General features: G+C 38.2%; 1 protein-coding gene across 2 annotated transcripts in view; it reads left to right on the forward strand.

The window, feature by feature from the left end:
- The window catches only part of LOC111418114 (Carbonic anhydrase-related protein B), a 116,159-nt gene that overhangs the window by 76,040 nt on the left and 14,799 nt on the right, over positions 1 to 25,320 (forward strand). For both annotated transcript variants that reach the window (XM_023050567.2, XM_023050568.2), the window contains exons 4-5: positions 20,193 to 20,329; positions 20,763 to 20,954. In XM_023050567.2, coding sequence (XP_022906335.1) covers positions 20,193 to 20,329; positions 20,763 to 20,954 — 329 coding nt within the window. The remainder of the gene's footprint in view (positions 1 to 20,192; positions 20,330 to 20,762; positions 20,955 to 25,320) is intronic.

Below are 25,320 nucleotides of genomic sequence, written 5' to 3' on the forward strand. Positions count from 1 at the left end.
AATTAACATGATTAGCTATATAGGCGAGGTTCAGTCTCCTTTATGTATTAATCGCGTTTCTTGCAATTCTTTTTTATCAACTTTCTCTGCAAATCTGCAATTCAATGAAGAAAATGTCTGCACGGTAAGTGTTCAATACATGCCTGGTATTTTGTCAAAGGAAAGGTTTTGCATCTTTTAGTTGTGAATAAATAAAATAACAGAATTGTAAAGCTTTGATTTTTAGATACTTTTCTTCTTTTTACTCTTGGTCTTGTGTGTTGGATCTATCTCCTGTAAGTATTCATATCTCTAGCCATTCTTAATACTTCGGCGACACTTTTTCCCTCTTTTCAACGACACTTCTTCTTTCTCCCACTTTTTCCTTCTGGTTTCATGTCAAACACTTTCTTTGGTATTCTTTCTTCATACATTCAGATTATGGGGCAGCATGGGTTTCTGTTCTATATTCTCTACGAGAACTCTCAAGATTAGTTCATTTCTTACACTCTGGAAAAACTAAGTACGATGCAAATAATCAGTCTCTTCTGGTTTTCCCACAATTTTTCGCATATCCTTCATATCTTTCTGCTCCTATTTTTAATTTGTATCCAACATTGTGCAAGTTTCCATTCCAATCTGTAGGTGAATGTGGGCATCCATATGATTTAGTTTTTACTAGCTCTAGTCATTATCTATCTATTTTTTCATCTCTGTATTCTCTTCCTTCTTACGATTTTGTATTTGTTCCTATTTGGCTTGGATTTCTTATTTTGCAGTTTCAAAAAATGTTGTGAAGGTTTGAAATTCTAGTTCTTTTACGAGTTCTGGTTGGTATTCAAGAATTTGGAACAACAGCTAATTATCATTCTAACGTATCTCTTCTGTTATGGCATAATTGAGAAAGATCTCTTTTATGCTAAATTCTATACAGTCTATAAGAACCATATAAAAATACGAGAAAGTTTGTTTGAAGTTTACTGAAGGTCCATATTCTGTAACCATATTTGTGACATGTTTTACGAAAATATTAAGATAATGGATGAAGGGATTAATACCAATTATCCAAATCATCGATTTACACGAACGATTACAAACCTCTCCTGGGTTTTAGGTAGGAATTCGACGACTCCGCTCCATCCACACTGTCATGTTCCCGCAGGTTCGTTATACTCGCTTCGAGCAAGACTAGCAACCAGTAGTAGCCAGGGTCCGCTAATGCGCGGCTGGACCGTGTTAACACATTGCCGCCATTCACTCGATTGAATTACGCAGTCAATTTAGACCGGACGTTAATTATCCAGGCGATTTCGACTCCCCACATTTTTGCGGCCCAAGCGAATACCTCCCAACGCCGACACTGTCGTTCTATGTCGTCGTAACCGCATCGGATGCCGATGTTAATGACCACAAACTGGATCGAATGTAAATTGAATTGTCAATTAAATTTAAAAGTGTTCTTTTTGTTATAATAACGATAAGGAGTTGGTGTTGAAAAGAGGGTGTCAGATCCGTTCGGGTAACCCCCTCTTTAAAGCTCGATTAGGATCTGCTGGTGATCTAGTGATCTCGAAAACCGCCGAACAGGCAAAAACGTGCTGAAAACAAAAGAACTCGTCCGTCTGAACGGAGCACGCCCGGCGAAACAAAAGATAAATTATCCGGGGAGTCTTTCACCCCTAATAGCTCCAAAACCCTTACCACTACATATGCAGCACGGAGCCCCTCAGGTGATGCCGATTAGAGGCACCGCCACCGAGAACCGTAGGACAAAAGATACCGATTAGTTCGAAATTACTTTGCGGGAAGAACGAAAAGAGACAGGAGATTGGGCTTGGAGGATTTAGATGGGTTCTATCCCTTAGTCTTGACGAGCCAGGAAACGTCTGGAATTTTATCCGGAATGGCACGGAGCCATCGGGCGATACCACAATTGTGGGGAGGGCAAATCGATTCCTGATCGCGGTGCCCCAAATGCCGAATGGAAATGTGATTGAGCATGTATAGGAGGAATTTCGACGTTAAAGGGATGGAATTGTGCACACTACAACTATTTCGGGTCGGTTGTTTCGCGGAGCAAATGAAGTATTACGAGTACAACGGGAGTTTTGATCGCTGTATGAAAAGCAGGATATGCAGGACAACGTTAACGCTTCCAGCCAACCAACCCTTTATTTAAAAGTTTTAATACGCCCCAATTGGGCCTTTAACCTTTTGTTAAACCGGCAATTAAATTTTGGGTCAGAAACTTTTGGTTTGAGTTGTTTTGTTCGTTATGATGCTATTGAAATTAAATTTCAATGGGAAAATCAGTTAATTAACAATGAAAAATGTATGACAGTGTCAGAAATATCTTGTAAATTAAATTACAACATAAATCAACGGTAGATCCCGAACTTCTTGTAATTGTTAAAGCTTTTTTGGCCGTGCTATAACGGCCCATTTAGGTATCTTACTTCAAGTAGGCCAAGAAGAATAATTACCTTGAAAATTACCCCTAAATCTCGACGATAAATAAGCGTAAAATGATCACCGTCGTTGAATTAATCCCTCTAATTCCGCGAAGTGCGACCGGCAAAAACGATTTCAATGTTTCCAGTTCTCACCCAAAAACAGAAACTTTGTTCTGAGGGGAGCCGTATCGCGTCTAACTTCACATCAGAGATTTCTAAACAATCTGTTACCAAACGTGATTTATGCGTATGAGTTTTGTTCAGTTTTCTTGATAAACTTAATATAAACCAATATCTAATTCACCTTAATAGCTAAAGCTACCGCGTTCGCTACATTAAATTAACGAATGGAAGTTTACCGCAGGAACGGTATAATGTTATGCTAAATATTAACAGGGGTAAACTTACCAATTGTGTCGAAATTATTAGCCAAACTTGAGGCGACATCCTCTCCCCGCCCCTTTTCCAACTGCCTACGTTAACCAGGCTCACAATTAGCCGCTTCCCGGAGCAGATTCCCCCATTACCGGCGATATAATTGTTAAATTAAACAAAAGGTCGTCTGAATTATGCATGAGATGCGGTTTACGTCGCTGTGAAATTTATGGGAATGTTTAGGGTGTATTATCTGACAATTAATAGATGGAAACGTCGAGGATAGATAGTCAAAATAATTCATGTGGCATTTACGATCATTAACAATACGTTAAATATCATAAATAATAATCTGTTATCTTGTACAAGAAAATTTTGCTGTAGAAAATTCATATGAAAATTTGTTAAGTTCATAAAGCTGAACGTTTAAAGTTCTTTCAAAACCTGTGTTTTCCTATAGAGTTTTCACATCCCCTTTAAAGCTCGGCAAAACGTTTCTATTAAATCCCATTCTCCATGGTAAGCGACTTTAGCATGAGACACTTGTCCCGAAGAGTCTAGCAGTAAACGCCACTTGGCGTTTGCAGGGTCCCATCGAAAACAGGCAAATATTATCATGTGAGGGTAAGCTCGAAGAAGACCCAGACTATAATATGGTCTCTTCTCGCCCCTCTTCTGCAATTCGGTGAGACGGTGGGAGACAAAACGGCAGAAAGCGCCGAGCGAAAAATTCACATATTGGATTATGTTGCACGCTGCGTTCCAGATTTGTTTTTGCACTCGCTCGATTCTTGGATGCTGGAGCATTGGCCGATGTAGAAGGCATCTGTGTGCGGGTCAGGTCGCCGTAACAGAACCTGACGAGGAGACGTTTCGAGCTTATATCTCTTATTTCTCCTCCTATACATTTCTGTAATTTTTCCTAGTGGCGACTCTCGACCTTATACGACTTTGACGATTTTGGGTCGATAACAGATAGAATTCTTTTGGAAGGCTGACACACTCGATTCGGTCGTCTGGTTTTTAATCTGGTGATATCTACAAAACCTAACAGTATATTTTCTTATCGTATTTGAGCTTTTTAACAAAAAAATGTTGTTTATATAATAATTATAAAATGAGTATTACTCAATTTAAATCGCTCTATAATTAGTTTTTGAGATGAAGGTCTCAATCATGATGTTCATTTAATATGAAGTTTTCATTAAAAAAGGGTGATCTAAAAATTAGATATTTTCAAGCTGCGGTTTCTCTTCACCGACATCTAATCTGCTTGTGGGGCGAAATCGATTCAGGAATTAACCGCGCGAGTTGCGGACGTTCTGAATCCTTATCCTTGCGGGCTTTACAGTGGCGGGATTCCCAACTTGTTTCGTGACAGATGTCTGGAGAAGGAATTTCCTCGTACGGAGAAAATTCGTCGGATTCTACCATCAACAAAAAGAAATGTTTCTTTTTTCTTTAAAGCTTGTATACATTACTTCTTTACACCGTATAGTTTTTTTAGGTTAACATTTTTGAGTAAAGTAAACACGTTTCTAAATGGGTAAAGTAACAACCTACTTTGAAGTAACGACAAAAGTTCTATACGAAATTTAATGGTAGCGTTGCAAAATAATCGTTCTCAGTTTAACCTTTATACGCTCCCTAGAGAGGTCGTTCGCGAACATGATAGATTATTCGACGTCAGACGGTGTCAGCTATTTACCCCCTGATCGTTCAGCCTGAAACGGTTCTCTGCCAATACTAGGGTCGTGCTCATCACTCCACAATTTTCCATTTTCTTTTCTCACAGAAAATTCTGCTAATGCTTTTTGTATAAAAGGTGGTGAAAAAGCACTCCTTATTTACTTCTTCCTTACTGATACAATTCGTGATTAAATTATAAATCAACAATTTTAATATGAAAAACTAGTGCAAAAAAGAAGAGGTGTTCAAAGTGACACTACGCTAATGAATTCGTTTTTCATTCTCACTACGTAGCGTGCTTTTATGTTAATAGGTAGTCGCAGAATTAGTGTCGTGACATACTTTTTGTAGTTCGTCGACCGGTGTATACTCATAAGAAAAACGAACAGGTTGTAATGAAAAAAAAATCATTAATTGGTACATATAGTGCCTACCTGTAGCTTTTAAAAGAATTTATCACAAAATATTGTTTGTTTAAATTATTTTTAAAATATAAACCACGAGCAATTAGAGCTGATACACAAAGGTGTGGTCGTATTTCTCTTTAATAACGTAAAAAGCGTCTGTAGACAACAAAAATAGCAAAATGTGCTTGAGTTGAAGCGACAAACAACGCTGTGGGGGCGATTTCTTCGACCGTGACAAAAGTAAATGGCGTCAGATGGCATTTTTATTGCGAACAATGTTTAAATTCCTGAAGGCACGCAATCTCTCAGAGACGCCATTGTATTTATCTGGTCGGGTTGTTTACCGACCTAAAAGTAGAAAAAGGGTCGGGCTGGCAATAAACGGGTTGCACATGCCCTTACAACCCTCTCGCTAGTAATCGATGGCTCGGCGAGCAATTCATCAGAAATGGTTGATGTCGTCGTAACCCGTCCCCGCAATTCAAGCTTAGGATCTCGACTAAGATAGCAAAATGGTGGAGCACTCATCCGAGCACGTTCGTAAACTGAGACGTCTCTTGGCGACCGACCAAATGCGGCGTCAACTGGCGCCACCGACACGTGTTGTACTTGTTGAGGGAACGACGCTACGGTCTCGTCGACTTAACACCCCGGATTAACCGAGATTGTTAATTCATGGCGCCTTAATGTTAGTTTCTGGGTCAGTGGTCTCTAGATATTTCAACCATATAACCACATTAGTATTTGTATAACATTCCTATTTAAGTACATAATAAATAATGCATAGATCTAGATTAATTAACCACAATCCGAAGGTATTATTATACTTAACGGAAAGTGAAAGCAGAAAACTTATTTTCCCATCTACTAAAAAAAACTGGTCACGTAACATTACCTGACTACCTTTTTTCCTGAGTACCTCGTACAATTTTTCCGCACTTAAAATACCATTAGGAATTCCTTGTTTGGAATGAAAGGCTTATTTTATTTTTGTAGTTCTCATTATAAATACTTCTTTTTATCGTAATGTATTTATTATCAATTTTCTCACGTATTCATACATTCCACATTGTTTGAGAGGACGGTAACAAAATTTATCAAAGCGCGTTTCTCCTTGTTAGCACTTTGAAAAGCAAACAAGCTTTGGCTAATGGAAAGCGGGCTAGTAACCGAAAGTTAGATTATTGCAATAAGTTTCGTGTTTTCTCATTTACCAACGGTAGTGTCTACAAGAAAATTAATTTAGATTTTTAACAACGTTACAACCAAACTATATGTACTCTGTTATGTAACGCCCTAATCATTTATTGATTGTAAAATTTTTTCTTTGTCCTTGTTTCGTAGTATATTCGACGAATGATGTAATCATGTAATTCTTTGTTCATGTCTTAAATCGTTTAAGTTTTCTTAATAATTTAAATAGCAATTCAGCATTAAGTTTTTAGTCACGCACACTGTAGTTTTATAGAAGAAATAAAGTTTAAGATTCATTTTGAACTTGAAAATGTAGTGGCAACAGATTGTAAAATAGAAATTGGCATTATCAGAAATCACAAAGAAAATAAAAGTGATTTTTTTTTACGAAACACAGGGTCAAATTCGGAATGATGAATGTAATCGTTCAAGATTGGTCAACAAATAAGCATTTAACTTTCATGAATACACTTTGCACAAAAAAGAAACTTGAATCAAATCTTTTAAGCAGAAATTTTTTAATTCCTATTCCAGATCAGTGTGACTCTTCAAACGTTCAGCTAAATATACTTGTTATTGTATCTCCCCTCTACCATCTGAGCACGCCATTTCTGCTTTTCCACATCTCTATCTCTACTCTCCAACTCCTTCCTCAGTATTGACCCTTTCGTACTTCTTCTTTGTACCTCCTGTGTTGAGTACTCTACTCTAGTATAATAGTCCCTTCTTTCTTGTTGTCCATACTGCCCCACCCCAGTATTAATCTCCCTCCCATTCTCCCAAAATCTTAAAGCCGCACCTCTGCTCCAGCCCATCCTTGTACCTTATCGCCCTTCTGCCTGCTTCCACCCTCACCTCTCCAGCTTCAACTCTTCTCTCACTATGTATGATAGAGTCTCCCTGCTCAGCTCCAAGTTTCATTTCCAATATCTCTCCTGGATCTCCTCCGCCACCTTGTATTCCTTCCACCCCTATATTTCGGCTCTATACATTACCACACTCCTCACTAGTCCAACAAACATTATTTTCCGCCTCTACAAATCTTTCCCAAATATTCATTCCCCCCGTCGCGCCGTCTAGCTAAATAAACTAAATCCAAAAGTGCCTATATTTATTGCGATTGAGTTTGTGTTTCTTGGCTAGTTGTCGTCTAGTGTAGCTTTGCTTCATTTAATTTTAAACTTTTGAGTTCTAAACTTCGAAAGTATTTTGCACTCCTTATTGCCTCGAATTGTTTTTCTTGGTAGTATTTTCTAAGACGTACTTTCTTGTCTAAAATCATACCAAGATATTTGATGTTTTCCTATGGTCTTAATTCACCATGTTCTATTTGGATGTAGAGAGTTCTTTGTGATGTTGTGGTAAGGTAGTAAGAGCTGGAATTTGGAAGATCTCGATGTAAATGTTTTTTTTTGTTGCTTCAATTAGGGTTTTTGCGTGGGTGTTGTAGGAAATATCGATTTGGGTCGCAGAGGGAACGGGTTGAAAAGAAAATGTCGAAACATGAAATATTGTAGAGTGTAAGTGACAGAGGAGAGCCTTGGGGAACGCCTTGTAAAGGAGAAAACGAGTTAGAATATGTATTGTTGACTTTTATACGTAATTTTTAGAAGATTCATTTTGTAAATTATTCCCTTATGCCACACGCTGTCAAAAGACTTATTGATGTCTAAGAAAACTGCTGCTGTAGGTTTATTTTCTAAGCGTGCTGTTTCAATGTTGTTGAATAAGATGGAAAAAGGAATTGAAGTAGACTTTCGCGGTTTGAACCCTAATTGGTATGCAGGGATTTTTGAATCTACGATGTTTAGGATTCTTGCGCTGATTATATTTATTATACGGGAAGATTTATTAGTTTTTTTTATGGTTCCAGATTTCCACGCGGAAAACAATATTTGTATATGTATCTACGTATATAATTGTGAACCTCCGGATCTAGTTTTCGATAGATATTTATAGAGAAAAATATAAATATGTATACATTATTCGTCTTCGCTAATACCTGGGATAGAATTACTGTGTATTGGTGCTGTTAAGTATCCTGTGCTTTTGGTTATATTTTCAGGAATTATGTTCAAAATATCTTCGGAAAAAAATAAGTTATAGCAATCAATTATGGATTTGGAGTTTTTTCTATATGATTTAACTCCGGGTAAATGGATAACCAAGTTACATTTACGAGTTCGTGCATTTCTGGATAGACCCGTCTTTTCCGAGAAACTAGAAATACGACGATGATTTGTGCAACTGAACGTATATTCTCGGAATATCTGCCTGCTTTTTACTCGTTGTCCGTATCAGGTAAGCCTCCTCTATATTATCCTCTTCGGTCTTGGATTCGTCATCATCTATTTGTTCGAATTTCAGCTTCTACACCTTCTAGTAAACGGAGTAGCATAACTTACTCTTTCCAAGTCCAATAAATTACCAGTAATGTACTTCGAAATTAAATTATCATTTTGAATAAGGTGAAAAGGAGGGAAATCAATTATTGATTTAGTTAAGTTTTTGTTTTCAACTTAGAATTTATTTCTACTAAACCAGTAACAAGAGACGTCCAAGATTTGTAGATTTTTAAAAAAATATTTTTTATTTAGCTAATAGGCGTTGAAAGTATGGGGCGTCGCGGGTCTTAGTACCTATCACGCGATCCGGCCATAACATGTCCAGAGACGCCACACCCAACGCTCTAAACCGCTGAATTATGGTCAATATACTTTACGAGGAACTCTGGCACAGCGTTTCGTTCTTAATTCATTGCCAAGTCGATTAGGAAAGAGCCCCTCTAAGGAATAAGGTCGATCAGGTAAGGACAAATAGGTATTTTAGTAATCGAATCATTCGTCGAATAACTCAACGACAATCCAGAGTGTGAAAGTGTCTTGGGAAGTCCCTGAAGTAAAGTCCCCTTTAATATGATTGTCTGGAGCTTTCCTAGCCCCAATCGAAACATGTACAGAAACGGGACGAAACCTCGCTCAGCACGTAGGACACAACTCTCAAGACGGATTCGACTACGACCCCCGACGACGCTGAGTGCCAGCCGGAGCCATTGTTGACACCGAGAGGGAACTTTGAGAATTGTGTGCCGCTGACATAAATATTATTCAACAAAAGGGTTCCTCATAATGGAATATAAAGCGCCGGGTCGGGGCGCGCGCCGCTCGAATCAAACGTCGTCCCTAGAAGTCCCCACTCGACTCGGTCGAGAGCGGTCGAGTCGAGCGTTATCCGCTATTGAAAGAAATCTTTATTGTCGGCACAAATGAAAATAATGGAGCCGACTTCTCGCTTCGTCGACGGTTCCGCTCATTACTAGACGACACAGACTCCGCGGAAGTCAAGAGGACTCGGGTTTTGTTATCTTTTGACTCCGGGGTATATTTTCAAACCGAAACCTGAAAACGATGAAAATTGCATCGACTCGAAGTTACAATAAATTTTCCGTTACCTATCCCAAACAGAAAGAAAGATTTTCATAAAAACATCAAAATAGTTATTTTTAATACAAGATGGCGAAATGACACAAAAAATATCGTTCGAGAATGCAAAAGAATTTCGCTGTTGTGTATCAAACAACAGTTTTTCGAAAACTGCGTTTTTTCAAAGTTTATAAATTAATAAAACAACCAAATTTAGTAATGACATTTAGAATTCATTTAATGTTATGCCAATCAACTAAACGTCACATATTGAACAAATCGTCCCCTTTCTCACGTAGTGGCGTATCTGACATGCACACAATTTTACAGGAGATGCAAAAAACTAAAACTCTATAACCATAACTTATTAAAACACAAGTAATAATAAAGATGAGGTTATTAAATTTGGACAACAGGATTTAGAAGGTTGCTATTAAAGATGTCTATGTCAAATGGGAAATATAACCCATAATTTATTCTTTTTTTGTTAAAAATATGCAGTTACGTCAGTACGTGACTTTGCACCAGATTCATTATATCAGATACGCCATAGACTATTTCCCTTTATGAAAATAAATTACACAATTTATACGAGGTTTTATTGTGAACTAATACGGAATATGCAAAAATATTTATCTATAATAATAATTAAAGATTAAAAAATGTTCATTAGATACCTAATTAAAGTTTATTCTAAACAGAAACAAGAATTAATGAAAAACGAACTCAAAAACTCAATTATTTTTTTCATGAGGTAAATTAAAAATAAATTGTTGACATTCTGGAATGCGAACAACTGGATGGTTTCCTCTACATAACGAAACAAGATCATCAAATTTCTTTCTTGAAATATTTATTGGGTGTTTATTCAAAGCAGCGACAGGGAAATCCAAAGGGTTCTTGAGTAAACGTTTGAGACGAATGCAGTCGTAAATATTCTCAAGATGACTAGTTTTAAGAAACAACTTATCAGGTTCAGTTTTTCGCACTTGAATCTCCTTAATATCAGTCCATTTTATGTGTTTACCAGATTCGGATATTTTCACATTTAATATTCGAATTTCTTTCGAAAGAGCTTTGAAATCCTTGAAATCTTTGTATATCATTGGAATGACGTTATAAGGAGACTTTTTTCGTGCTAACCGAATCACTGGGTGTAACTGTGAAGGCATAAATATACTGCCAGCTGTGGCAATAGCCTTAGAGATTGCACTATGAGCAGAATCGCCTTCGTTCTGACCATGGTTAGTTTCGAAATAGCTTAGAGTAATTTCGGTCAACGCTGAAAATTTGTTAACTGCGTACATCAGCATTGCTGCAATTATAGAGTTTTTATTTTGCCCATAACACCCATCAGAGAAAAGGTTCGCTTTCACTATTTTTTGTTTTTCACTGTATTCTTCTAAAGTCTTGAAAATGCAAGTAGCGATTTCCGAAGAACCCCTTCTACTAGCTGTTTCATCCCAAAAAAAACAATTACAGTCTTTATTTGCAATATTATAAACAGTAAAATTAAAGATCGATAAGCGGCTTTTATAAAATATGGCACTTTCTTTGGATATGGGGACGTATATAACTTGTTGAAGGTCGAAAACAGCACATAAAATGTACGGATTTTCTTGAGCTTCAGATTTACATACTGCTTTCTTTGCACGAACGGCTGTTTTTTCTGCAGTATGAAGATTATACCTTTCTCTCAGATTCTCTTTCACACTTTCATCACCCTCGTGAAAAGTAAAACATAATGAACATTGGTCTTTTTTAGGGCTACTAAACGATAAATTTTGTTGTTTGAAGACTCTTCGATAAGTAGCATAACTAGGTACTCCATGGTTTCGTCCCTGTTTTTCTAATTCTTCCACAAAGAAGGTGTACATTTTACTCAAACTTAAGTCTGGGTGAAGATATAATTTTGATGTCTTCGCCCTACAGAAATGTGACTCCATCCGTGGAAATTTGTCTATTTGCTGTTTAATCTCAATTAGCATTTTAGATTCTTTTGTTTTATGTTCACGTTGTCTTTGCCTTCCTCCTCGTTTTTCGTTTTCTAAAACACCAGTGTCGGTTACTTTATTCAGGGCTGTTCTGCACATTCTTTCAGATATGCCTAGGGTACTTAAGAACATTTTTTTGCAGACAACGTGAGGCTTCTTATCCATGCTCAGTGCGTATTTCAAGGTATATTTTCTACGTGATTCATTTTTCGTTGTTGTTCGAAACTTATTTGAGACCTTAATATGTCTTATTAGAAATTCACGCTGTAGGTGAAGGTTACCAAGTGCAAAAAAATCAGTGAATATGCATTTTCTCTGTTCTTCACTAATTTTGCAACACTCCTTACCCTTTGCTTTACATACTACACTGTCACACCGTGTTTTCATGGCTCTAGCAGGAACTATTTTCTTTGTAGTAGAGCTGATGTACTCCTTACCTGAGAAAGAAATTTAAGAAGGTACTAGTGATATACCGGTAATATTGTTTTTCAAGATATACCTAAATTCCTCTGTTTTTTAGCAAATTTTTGCGCATTACTTCGTTGAGTTCGAGGTGTAACCTCTTCTCTATCCTCTCCTTCAACTACAAATTCCTCTTGGATACATTTTTGCTCTTTGCCATGCTCACAAGAATCTCTCTCCTCAATAAAATGACGGAAACACAAAAGAACTTCGCATCGATGGCATGCCGCAAAAACTTCTCCTGTGCATTTGTGAGCTTCACAGATTCCAAATGGAGGGTCATTATCAGAATCATATATAGGAAATTCACTGATATCATCGCAGCTGTCAATTGGGTTAGCCCTTTCAGTCTCTTTTAAATTTATTGTATTTTGTGTTTGCTTTAGATTAGCTAGTGGTACATCATCTTCTGAATCAAAACTATGTGAATCCTCAGAGACCGTCTGAATGTCCAGAACTTTCCCGTAATACCACTTTTTAACGTCTTCACCGAACATCCCACTGTTAAATTTTTACAGTTTACGATTTGTAATTCATTAGCAGCAACCACATTTTTACTATTGTCTCGCCACTGTACAAGTACATCCATTTTTTAATTTTATTATCAAAAAACACAGAGCACAATATGAGCGCAAATTACACCGTGAACACAATTGAACACAATATCAACAATCGTATGACAGATACGCCATATTTATGCTGTTGGCCAATTAAGCATGCTAGATTCACACATACCGTCGTAACTGACATACGTCAGTACGTGAGAAAAAATTAAAAAATATTAACACATACGATAAGATTAACGAATTCCTAGTATTGTGTTGGGAATTCAGATACGCCACTACGTGAGATGGTGTGGACGCTTTAAACTTACTTACTGCCGGTATATCTCATTTTTTCATTTTTTGCTAGATACGTCACTACGTGAGAAAGGGGACGAAATGTACTATTATATATTATAATTGGCATCTAAACATTAAATGAAATGATAAAGCATTAAATGTTGATTATTTTGTGTTTATAATTTGTTCAAACAATAAATTAACAATTAATAATATCAAATACTTTAATTGTCGTAGCTGAACGTAAAAGTCTTTTATCTACGACTGCTTGGATAAGTCATCATTACCGCACTCATTTGAGGTGATTTGAGTTACGTAATGAAGTTCATTACCGCACTGGATTCATTACGCAACGCATTTTTAGCCTAATCAGAACAGACTTAATTTATTGAAACTAGCAACAATACAAAAGAAAAAGTGCTATCTACTTACAGAGAAACAATACTATTTATTATAAACATTAATTGTTATGTTTTTACATTTCAAAACACTTATTCCAGATGAGTAAACATGTTGTTGAAACTGACAATTCAAAATTGTCAATAATCATTTCAAAATATTTTTGTAAATGTCAAATAGACTTTTCTAAAGAAATTGATTTTTTAGTAATTTTTAGCAGTCGTAGATAAAATGCTGTATATCACACGTGGGCTAGAGCATAATTACAGTACTCGTGTGATTACACGACTCGGTCTTCGACCTCGTCGTGCACTTCTCCACACTCGTACTGTAATTATGTTTCTAGCCTACTTGTAATATAAATAACTATTACGTCCTGGACGTATATATGTACGTAACCAGTTATGAAAAGACTAATTTCGTTTGACGAATGTAATATTATATATTATATATTACGTGAGATAAACAAAATTAGCCGTTTCATAACGTGTTAAGTAGTAAATTTTATCTAATTCCATTAAAAAAGCAATTTTTGTTCAAAACTTGACTTATTCTATTAGTGACAGATTGTCACTATTACACCACTAGTGATGTAATGAAATCATTACAGCAGTTTTCGAAAAATGTATTTATTTCAATATTTGCAATAAAGATTTGGATTTCATAACATTATATGTAGAAACTTTCAAATCTTTCCCCCGAGGTGAGCTTTATTCTCGTAGGGCGCAAATATATGGGGAAACTAAATAATGAATATAACTTTGTCCGGTAATTATGTGAAATTGTATGAAATGCATGCATCAGGGGAAAGCAAAGTATTAAAGAAGTAAAGCCGCTATTTTTAGTATTTCCAAGTTAGTATCGTTTGGACAAAAAGTGGTGAGATGTCGTAGTCGAGAGTTGGACGAAAAAGTAAACGTAGCTAGCATTCTTGATTAAAAGTCGTATTGCCGCCCGATAGCGAACGACCCCATAAACTTGTGCAACTAATTCTGTTCAGTTCGCTGCGAGCCGACGTTCCTTTAGAATTGACGGCAGTTGCCGGAGTTTTGGATAAACACAATGTCAGAAGTTTTGCCTTTTCAGCTTTCTTACTCTCGAGTTGATTTTTTACGCATGAATTTACTATTTAATCAATACAAACTTGTACAAAAAAAAATAACTAAAAGCACCACCACTTGTAATACTTCACTTCGTTACCGGCAAAGATAAAAAGTAGAAAAGAAACACTATTAGTGAGAGAAGTTAAGTTCGGCACCTTCGGGAACGGAAAAGAGGAGGAAGTCCCGACTTTTTCTTGAAACTCACGTAGCGCCACTAGGTTCGGATCCGCAAAACCACCTGGAGGGAACTGAAAGTTACTGCCGGCCATTGTGTCGTAAACATGTGACCCTTTTCTCACCGCGTAGAATGGAGCTTTTATAGCACGTCCTCCGGGTCAATATTTATCCGTGTGTCAAGAAGAACGATGTGAAATGGATTCTTTTTACGCGTCTTATAATGAAATATCCTAAAAGATTATAAATGCTCGTAAATGACTGGAAAGTTGGCGTTTCGAAATCTTCGGAAACAAAGTTTGGTGGTAAACCGCCAAAACTTCACGCTAATTACTCCCAAGCAACAATTCTTCGAGTGTTACGTAGTTTCGGTCTTAGCAGCTATCTTGTTTTCCAAACTGAAATTACATCTACTTTGTACATCGCTTAAATTTTAGACGAACCCAAAGAAGCTGTATTTATCGTGCGGGCTTTGCATACAACATCTCCGCGAGCGTTTTAATTTTGTTTAACGACTACTACGACGTTTGTTACAAAGTCTCTTTGAACTAGCGACAATCTGAAAGCTTTACTAAATCGTACCCTTCCTTTACCTGTGCATGATAATCACATCAAAGCTTTTACTTATCTGGTTTCACATTACGTATAGTCTTTTTATAAAAAAATATTAGAATTTAGTAACTGAAAGTTTATTGAATTTACATAACCAATTTGGCCCTTTACAAGATACATTAACGTAACGTGTAGATTGGATCAATTCGACGATGCTTTGGCTTCGTGATACTTTGATCCCAGCGAGATACCCGATAACAGACAGCCGCAGTGTGCAGGGACTGTTATTGTCGCCTAGCGTCGTCGTGAATTGAACGGAATTGAACTTTGATTAGGGCCGTAGATCCGGTTGCGAGCCCGAATCCTGATGGTATCGGTCGACCTTGCGTCCGTATCCCAAGGGGGTCGCTACCGTTGCCAACGTGGTGCCAAATTGGGAAACTTTTCTTATATTTCAAATATTGTTTCTGGTCGATATAAATCCGATTCTTTGGACCCTTCGGTGAAGGCGGGCAACTCGCCGTGGAGGCGAAAATTTAATTTCGACTTTGACACAAGGCATACTATAACTGATCACAATGGTGGTTCCAGGAAGGTTTGAATATGGTTCTACTTTGTATTATAATTGCACACCAAATAGCCCGGGAACGTCGTCTCGAACTTCGGAATATCTAGTTGCACCTGAAACTTACGGCACACATCAAGCAAACCATGGCAAGTCGTCTAAAGTGCCGTAATAATTATCGCGCGAGGCGGAACTGTCGCCCGCTCCGCGAAATTGAACAATTTCACTAAAGCCTTGATCTTCGGATAGTTTAATTGTAATTATTCAAAGTTCACAAAATCTGATTACACGCCGTCTCTGAGGCCAAGAGCTCGTCCGCGGCGCAAATTACACCTGAAACTGCCGGAAGGGGTGCGGGGTGCGACGTCGTCCTCGTCCCTACCGGAAGTTGAAGAGCGGGAGGTTGAGGGAGCAGGCGGGAGAGTGGTTTTGTGAAGGGCCACTTTGTTGCAACCGGTATTACCTGGCCGTTTTCGTTTCCCCGCCACCAGGCGGCGCGCTGCGAAGTTATTAATGCGAGCCTGGGAGGGTCCTTATTGAATCCCTTTTGATTCGACGTCAAGTAGGGGAAACACAATGTGATTAAAACGTACAACGTCGCTTTGGCTCTTTGCGCGATACCGACGACAATTTATTCTTGCTCGTCGGTTTTGTTTACATCATATCGTCTTAGAACACAAATTAAAACGTCTTATACCACAAGAGCGTTTATTATTTTAAGATTACAACATTAATTAGGATTGTACTATAATTGTATTTACTCAAAGTTTATAAATGGGATCCCATAAGTGATTCAATCAAATCAAAGTCTCCATCGTAGAGAGTTCGTAGTAAATGATCAGCGAATCGGTTCGGGTGGAACACGACCATGCGATCGGTGAAATGTGAGAAGAATGACCGTGTAATTCCGGAGAAAAATATACTTTCCCTTTTCACATCACTCTTTTTTCTACAAACTATTTCAGGAAAACACGTTTTTTTTTTGCAACACCTTCACCAAAATTTAATATCTCAACCGTTCGGGAAAATCACGTACTGAAATAATTTGTAACGTAAACGACAACGCTTCCGTATTCAGAACGGCTCCCTCTCGATTTCCCATAGTCGTTTTGGCGCCTCCTGAATAATATAGTCGTGTATTTTGAGCGTTATTTCCAACTGGGGATCCACACTATGATATTTAGCATATTTTCCGATATTTCCTGGTGATCCACACGTAGTTTTAGGGGCTGTTTGATTTTACGATCTCTTTTTGTCCTGATATGGTATTCAAACCTTAACCAATTCCCTTTTAGGGTTATTTCTATTCCCTTTAGAACAAACAAAACGAAATGTTAGTACAATATTATATTATCGATAACTATTACTCTAAAATTAATTAATATGAAAATTAATGTGGTCTTAGTGGATTTCTCGTAGTGGATATTGACCGAAATGCACTAGCATATAAATTAACCCTCCCGATATGGGATTTCGATCAAACCCCATGTAAATTTACTGCAGTGTGACGCAGGCTTTCCGCTCCGGAATCACACCTGCCCGTAAAGGTCAGCAATCCTAGCACCCCCTTTCAACCCTGCGCCAATACCCATTAAACACTATCTAATATACATGGCTTTATTATCAAATTGTTTCGACATACATTTTGTTAGATATTACTGTTATGTTTGCATCTGTTAATGTGTTTATCGAAAGTCATAGAACGAGCTTTTACTGAAAAAAACTTAAAACTCATTTAGTTATTTCGTAGAGGGGTGAGCTTATGGAATTACTGTCATCGCTCTTTGTGCCCGAAGAACAATAACTATTATTCACGTGCCATCCAGTGAGGAAACATTTCGCGTTGTCTAACTGCAGCGAATCACGCTACATGGGTGCTGCCCTACGTCTGTTCTATTCTACGACCTCGCCAGGAAATTCGTAATACTTTTTTATCATTTTACTTTCTACTATACTGTGTATCCTTTTGTTAATGCCTTTGTGAACAAAAACTAAGTTATGGTAGTCTAAGACTTTATTTCAACTTATTAAAACTTGTTTAAAATAAGTACATTAAATAATTGTCCATTTCCTCTTGAAGTTTATGAAATTTAAAGCTTTGAACTTTATTACACCATCAAGTATCTTCTTTATCCCTTTATCTTCACGACTCCAGTTTTATTTTAATTGTCCGAATTGAACCATTCTCGGGCGATGTTTTATGCGATAACCCCTCGTTTAGATGGCGTAGATGCTATCACGCACCAGGAGTCGTTCAATTGCCTGCGGCACAGCGGGGAAAGACGAGCTTAACGGCGGCAACTTGAAACCCGCAATCCCAAGTTGGAGGTGAAAAAGTTATCGTTCCAGCCCCGGAGGAAATTAACGCTATTAAAGTAATAAAGTCTGATATTTTTCGGTGATTTACTTCGATGCGCCTCGGGGCGGTTGCCGAATAAAGTAGCTAAAAGACATGCGATGACGAAAATGAGGCAAATCTCAATTCTTAGTTTTTCATTAAAGTGTACCATTAAAGATTATGATAAAATGTTAATTTCAAAGTGTAACAAACCAGAACGAGGATTCGTAATTACAAGGAAGATACCAAAAAGGGAACGCGCCAACCTTATTTCCGTCCACGAAATTCTCTACAACGTTAGGCTAACTAAATTAGGTAAAATGAGTATTTTTTTAATACCTTCTCCGGATTACCTCAATTTTTAAACCGGGCCAGAGAGACCTCAAGTAATTTCGCTGGTACCCCAAGAACGCTGATTAGGTTTCCTCTTTACCTAATTACAACTTTATTCTAGTGTGGAAATCTTCACGAAGAAGATACGATTATACATGAGATTTGGACGATGTTAAATAATGGGGGAGATAATTTCGCTCGGTACCTTAATACGTTAAATCTGCAGATATCGTATTCAACGCGAAACATGATTCAATTGCACCAGAATAGGTAGAACACAGTCCGAGGCGACACAATGTTAATCAAATACATTAATTACAACACTGAACACATCATACTCCTAACCTATGCGAACAAGCTTCATGAAACTCTGAGTTGAACTATGTGAATATACAGCAATGGGGTATTGCTCCTATATAATATTAAATATTAATTACTACAGTGCACAGGGTATTATATAACATGGTTTATCCTCTGTTGACTTCCAATATTATGCTAGATGATTTTTATTACAAGTGGAGAGTTATACTTATTTTATTTTATGCTATAGTCATTTAAATTTTGTAAAAAAGAAAATAAAATTCCTTTAATTTTAATTGAAAGTTGTCCTTTATTTGTTGGTTAGGGGAAATTTCTCCCGGGAGCCTATTAAGTTTCCTTATGATTAAAAGGACCGTAGAGCCCCCAACGTGGCTTCGTCCTAGGCCATTCGTTTCAATTTAGGGCGATCACAATATAAATGTCAGTTATACTAGCAGCCCCTGAGAAAGGTCTTTCAACTAGGACGAGAAAGGACGAGACCAAGTTTCCATTAAACGCCAACAGTTTCGTATTAAACGTTACCTCACTTTTTACTTTAAAGGGGAGAAATTAATAAAAACAAAATGTCACTTGAAAATATTCAGAGATTATTACGGCAAACGATAACGTGTTTCGCTATGAAAATGTCAATACCCGTTGAGGTGAAAAGCCATCGACGATGGACATGGCCATGTCGTTATTAGATTTTAAACCGCTTGGTGTTTTGTTTCGATCCCGAGCGAGAGTTTACTTTAGATAAGTGTGTTTTCCTGCGGAAGCAGCAAACGCCCATCTAGCTGCGGGCGTAAATACGTTATGAACTGTTGCTGTAATAAAATCAAATGTGTTTGCAGGGGACATAAATCTACTACGGGTTACGGGTTCTCGTGAAATAACACCGTTTGCATTCCCTACGTCTTGTACATTTAGATAATTGTGGGGACGTTTGGTCCCACCTGGGTTGATGTACCACTCGGTATTTTCAGACCCGCGCAATTACAAATATGGACACGAGGGAGATTGGTTAATGCGACGAAAAAGCTTGCTAATTTATTTAAAAGCTAGGCGCGTTATAGTTTGTATAAAAACACAAAGAAAAATAAATAAATTTAAAAAACAGAAATGAGTTTTAGCGGTATCTGCACAGTCGTAGCCAGAACAAATTTGTCGCATTATATTTCGTAAAACAAACGGTCGCAATTTCGAATTTGTACTATTTTTTATGGGTGGGTCGCGGTGGTAAATCGTTTTTAAATTTACGTTTCGCTACAGTTCGCTCTGTAATACCCCGACCATTTTATTTAATTTCATACATATTGTAACGTAAAATTGAATGCCAGTGCGTATTGTTGCGTTATTTTTCGTCTCGTTTATCGCCCAACCCGTAAATCTGCCCCTCGTCATTTTTTTTTAAACTGTGTAAATTGTTTTTGCTTGCTCACCGAGATAAATTACCGTAACGTAGATAGTTCCCCAAAATCCCAACCATAATCAACCTAGTTAATCCGACAAGAACCCCAAGTGCTTTAATCAAGCAGTATCTGTCCCGTCCCATACGCGTGTATTCGTCTTTGCGCTTGTTGCAATTCAAAACGGGGTTTCTATTTCCAGGGCCAGCTTTCTGGGGCTTGATAAACCCGGAGTGGTCACTGTGCAACAAGGGTCGCAGACAGTCCCCCGTTAATCTGGAGCCAAATAAGCTGCTCTTTGACCCCAATCTCAGGCCTCTGCACGTCGACAAACACCGGGTAAGTAGCTTAACGTCCGTCCTACGGGTTCCATACCCTTCTCCCTCCTAAAGACGCTACTGCCAACAGAAAGCGGAGGAGCTCATATCATCGGCATCCACGACTTGTGTACACGCATCTCGTATAGATGTTGCCAAGATCTGAGACATTTGAATCCGATAATCCCGCATTGCATTGCCGAGATGTTACATAGCCTCTCACCTGATTCTCCGACTGTTTGTACTTGCGAAGGAGCGGAGTAAATACCGAAATGTACCGGTGTGTGGTTGCAACGCGTTTGTTTAGCATTGTAAATACTAACCGAAATTGTGCGGTTTATTCGTGGTAACGACTGAAGTTCAATTCCCAAGGCAAAACTAAAGCAATTCCAAATAAATCTTTAGTTTGCCCATTTCAGCAAACAAAAATCTAATGAAAAATTTTTTAATTTCAGATTAGTGGGTCAATTAGTAACACAGGTCATAGCGTAATATTTACCGTCGACAACGATACAAGGCATCATATCAACATAACAGGTGGCCCTTTGTCGTACAAATACCAATTTCATGAAATTCATGTACATTACGGTCTCCATGATCAATTTGGATCGGAACATTCCATAAATGGCTACGCTTTTCCAGCTGAGGTAAGTACTACCCAATCTATTAGTAAACTGTTAACATTCAACATCTGTCAACATGATCAATTCGATTTGTGTCCGACAAACAAAGGGCATAATAACTAACCGTTTGTGACCCTAATACGAGATCTCGTTCGCTAAAACTCGACCCATATGCAGCTCGTACTCGACATGCATTAATTAAATGCGGTTATCTGCAAGATTGCAATTGCGGCCGTAAGGCCACAAATATCAATTAAGGACGCGTGAACCCTCCCTATAACTCACATTACTGTTCCGCTCAACTATGAGCGTTTTCACAATCGATGAGTTCGAGTAGTTATAAATGCTTTTGATTTGTGTAAACATATGAAAATAGTTTCTCAAAAGAAATACGATATTACGAGACGTTGATAGAATTGTTTTACGTCCGACAATCGATAGGTCTATTATACTCGGCAACGATCCAACGTCAAAATTGCTCCGGGGGGCATTCTTCGTGCCCTATTCTTTTTCGATGCTCCGGGGCGAACTCATACAAATTCAATGGCCTATTCCACCCGAATCCGCACTGGACAAAATAGTCAGGGTCCACAAACACCGAATATACGTGCCGGACAGAGATGTGGATAAGGATGGAAAGAGGGCGAAAAAAGGAGGCAAAATGTTGTGTACGTTGCTGGGTGCATTTGTATCGCTGACGATAAGGTTTCAAAGAATTGCAATCTGTGCCGGGCCGGATGGAATCGCCAAAGTCCAATTTGCGCGCCGGCCCGATGTCGCCGGATTAATTTGCGAATGTCAACAGTCAAAGCACTAAATGAAGTGGGTTGGAGGTTGAAAACTAAAAAAATTTGGTCGGAAATTCGACGTAATGGACTGTGCTGACCTAAGCAATTCAGTTCCCAATTAGTGTTTGTTGGTATCATCTAAACCACTACATAACATGAATTTTCAAAATATAATTTTCCTGAATCTTCGGTATCGTTTCACCACATTAAACCATTTTCCGTTAAATTTCTGTCTCGTTCATTCCTTCTGACATATAAGAGCTATTAATTCTGAAAAGTGACTGGGTGAAATCCGTTTTCTGTTTCGGTTTAATTTAGTGTCTACCCCCTTAACACCGTCCGAGCGCTTTCGGTCTAAAAATCCACTTCAAGTATAAAATGTTTTAATTTTCAAGCGAAGTACCACTTAACCCCAACGTTTTCCTATTTACGCTTTTGCGCACTAACGCCATATTTCACGCATTGACGCTTGGGAGTTTTTCAAAACTTCGAAGGAGGGAGTGCTATTAAAATTCATATTCATTTCCGCAAACCAGGTACGGCGAAAATGAAATGTCAAAACCTTCGTGGGTTTCAACCTTAGCAACGCGTGCCGCTAATTCCTCCGGTGGACTGTTATTTTCAAGTCGAATGCATCGTGAAATATTAGCTGCACATGCATTATTTATAAAAAAGAGATTAATGGTGGCTCCGCATGCGACTAAGCTACGTTTTTTGTTGCTATCTCCACCATTGTAAATCAAGTTTGATAACGTTAGATCAAGGTATTTTTTGTTATCATGAAGTAAGCTTTTTAATGTTGATTAATTTGTATGTTATAAGCTTTTGATTAAAAAGAAAAGAGATAAGGGATGATTGAGGGTTGAAATCTCGTTAATTACTTGCAAAACCGTTGGTATTTGGAAGACATTTAATAGCTGTGCAGTACAACTCCACATTTAAACTTCAATTTGTCTTCCTCGACCGGAGAGACTCCCACAACTCCTTCGTCAGGAATGGCGGAGGCGCCGGGCGGAGAAGATGAAGGACGACGGGAGAGTCCGGAGCAGGGGTAATAAGCGGATTTAATAACGGAGCCGTCTTCCGAAAGTTTCTAATAACCGAATTAGGGGGAGCGACCGCAGTTTGTAATTGTCGCGAGTCGGAGATTTCCTAAATTCATAAAGATATCAATTGCCGTAATTACTTTCGGCAACGTCCCCGGGGATACCACCCAAACCCGACAGTTGGCATCATATAATTTCCGTGTGATCCCACAGCGAAGTTTCATCTTAGAACCTCTTAATTGGTTCTTCTTGGATTTTTGGTAGAAAATTGGATTTTCCTTAAAGTAGTTTTGTTGGTAAATAAATGTGTAAACAGGGAACGAAGTTGCAACGCTGAGCAATACAATTCTCTCTGAAACATTCAATCTGAAACGACGCTACATCTACACAGCTGTCCGATTAAATTTAAACAGAATCGCCACAATGGCCTGCGTGATTATTGCGCCGTACGAGAGAGCGTGTGCGAGGACAGATAATCGTCTCGATTCAGTGCCCGTCACGGAAATCTATTAATCGCGGGCTATTAATCTGGAAATCTGGCCGAGACTGAACCGTACGAGCCGAACTCTCGAAATTTTCAAGCACAGGCCCGGCCCCAGTGGCGCTAACCCCGCTCACGGAGAGGCGATTAATTCTCGTAAGTGACGTTCGCGAAATCCGTTTCCTGTTTCGGTTTAATTTAGTGGGATCATCGCGTCGCCCGCCGAGCTGTACCCCACTTTCTGAACATCGTGGATGGATGGTGACTGTTTCATACGGTGCAAATTCGTTTCGCAGATGTGCAGCTTAATTCTTCAGTTTCTAGAATGATAAATTCATTTTCTATATATCTTTTTAAATTTTAATTTCGTTTATTCTGAATTTACATTCATATGCTAAATATCTAAATATCTGGAATTAATTCCTACCAAAACCACTCATCATTGTGGAGGTTCTAATGAACTGGCCTTGCGGTTTAGTTCCCTAGCAATGCCAGGCCTTTGCCGTGCCTATTTATCACCTTGACTATTCCAATCGGTTCCAAAACTTTATCGGTTAACGCAGCACCGTGCCAAAGTACTAACTCCTGTGGCCGATCCGAATCCGCGCACAATGGATTCAACCGGGCGAATATTTTGCAATGCGACCGCAGGACACAGTTGCGAGTATGTTCCTGTAGATTCCGGGGGAATTTCGACGAATGGACCTCACTCACCACGAATTGGTTAATTAAATTTCTATCTACTCACGTTTCTACGGTACAACTCGATAATTGGGTCTGAATTCGCCCTTTATTTATATATCGGAAAATTGACTCTGCGATTGACGACTTTTTTTTTAGCATGTTTTAAATGGATATTGCATTAGTCGCGATATGAGAGTTTCCGAACTATTTTGACGGATTGATGGTTTAAAATTAAACACAAAATTCTAAACGATACAGCGAAGTTCATTTAAATTTGTGGTAAATTCATGATTAATTCATAGTTGTACACGGTAAAACGAAACGACTCTACACCGCGGACAACAGACAAACTCTCAGAACTATGCCGCAAATCCCCGCAGGAGACGAGACGTAAAATCGCAAGTTTTCGGAATAAATTTCCCGAGTAATGGGGTGCAGGCCGGCGGCGTCGTCTAATTGCGCAGGTTAACATTCCGGGAGCGTCGCGCGGCGCGATTCAAACAACAAAGTATTTAACGGCGTAAACTTTAAGGTGCCTCAAATAACTCAGTCAGCAAGGTTCCCATGGCACCACTTCCCTTGAAACCAACCAACTTTAAAAACCTACATATCAACCTCAGCCCACTCAAACTCTCGCATAAATCTACCTCGATCGTTGGAACTAAGTTCACTCAAGAAAATTTTTATTTGAAATCAACAGTTTCGGGTTGTTTTCGAAGTAGCCAAGTTTGAATACCATAACCGAGAGTACCGATGAACTATAAGCTCTAACACTTTGAGAAGAAGATTGTAGTACCGAAATTTATCAATTGAATTAAGTCAGTGATCAACAAAAAGTACGCCAAAGCCCCATAACTCTAACTAAATTAGAGTAAGTATCTTTAAACAAGATAGTTGTTATACAGAGCTTCGAAATAAGCATATATTAGGTAAACTGATCTTCGAAAGTTCAAAACAAAATTCAACATATAACACGGACCTCAAATCAAGGAGGATGATGATCTACGAGTATTATCCTCTTTGCCTTCGGAGTTGCAAAATTAATATTTTAAAAACTCCTTGTTAATTGATTATACGACTCCATGAAGAGAGACAAAGAGGCCGAACAATGAAATGAAGTACAACATATGGATATGATTGAAGATCAAACGTCTTGAATTTTAGGCATCTTCATGATATATCCCAAAGTGCTACAGGACACCTCTTCACCAAGATGAAGTGATTATTAAAACTAGCCTTCTCTAATGATTGAGAATAAATGGAAAAATGAATTTTTCATCGGGTGCGATTCCCTCACTCTACCTGTAATGCCCACAGGAGATAATATTAGAGCGAAGGGTTTCTTAGATTTTTTACGTATAGCTCAGACTTCGTACTCAACAAATATTTCA

This window comes from Onthophagus taurus, chromosome 11 (assembly GCF_036711975.1).
Source record: "Onthophagus taurus isolate NC chromosome 11, IU_Otau_3.0, whole genome shotgun sequence".
NCBI classification, from domain to species: domain Eukaryota; kingdom Metazoa; phylum Arthropoda; class Insecta; order Coleoptera; family Scarabaeidae; genus Onthophagus; species Onthophagus taurus.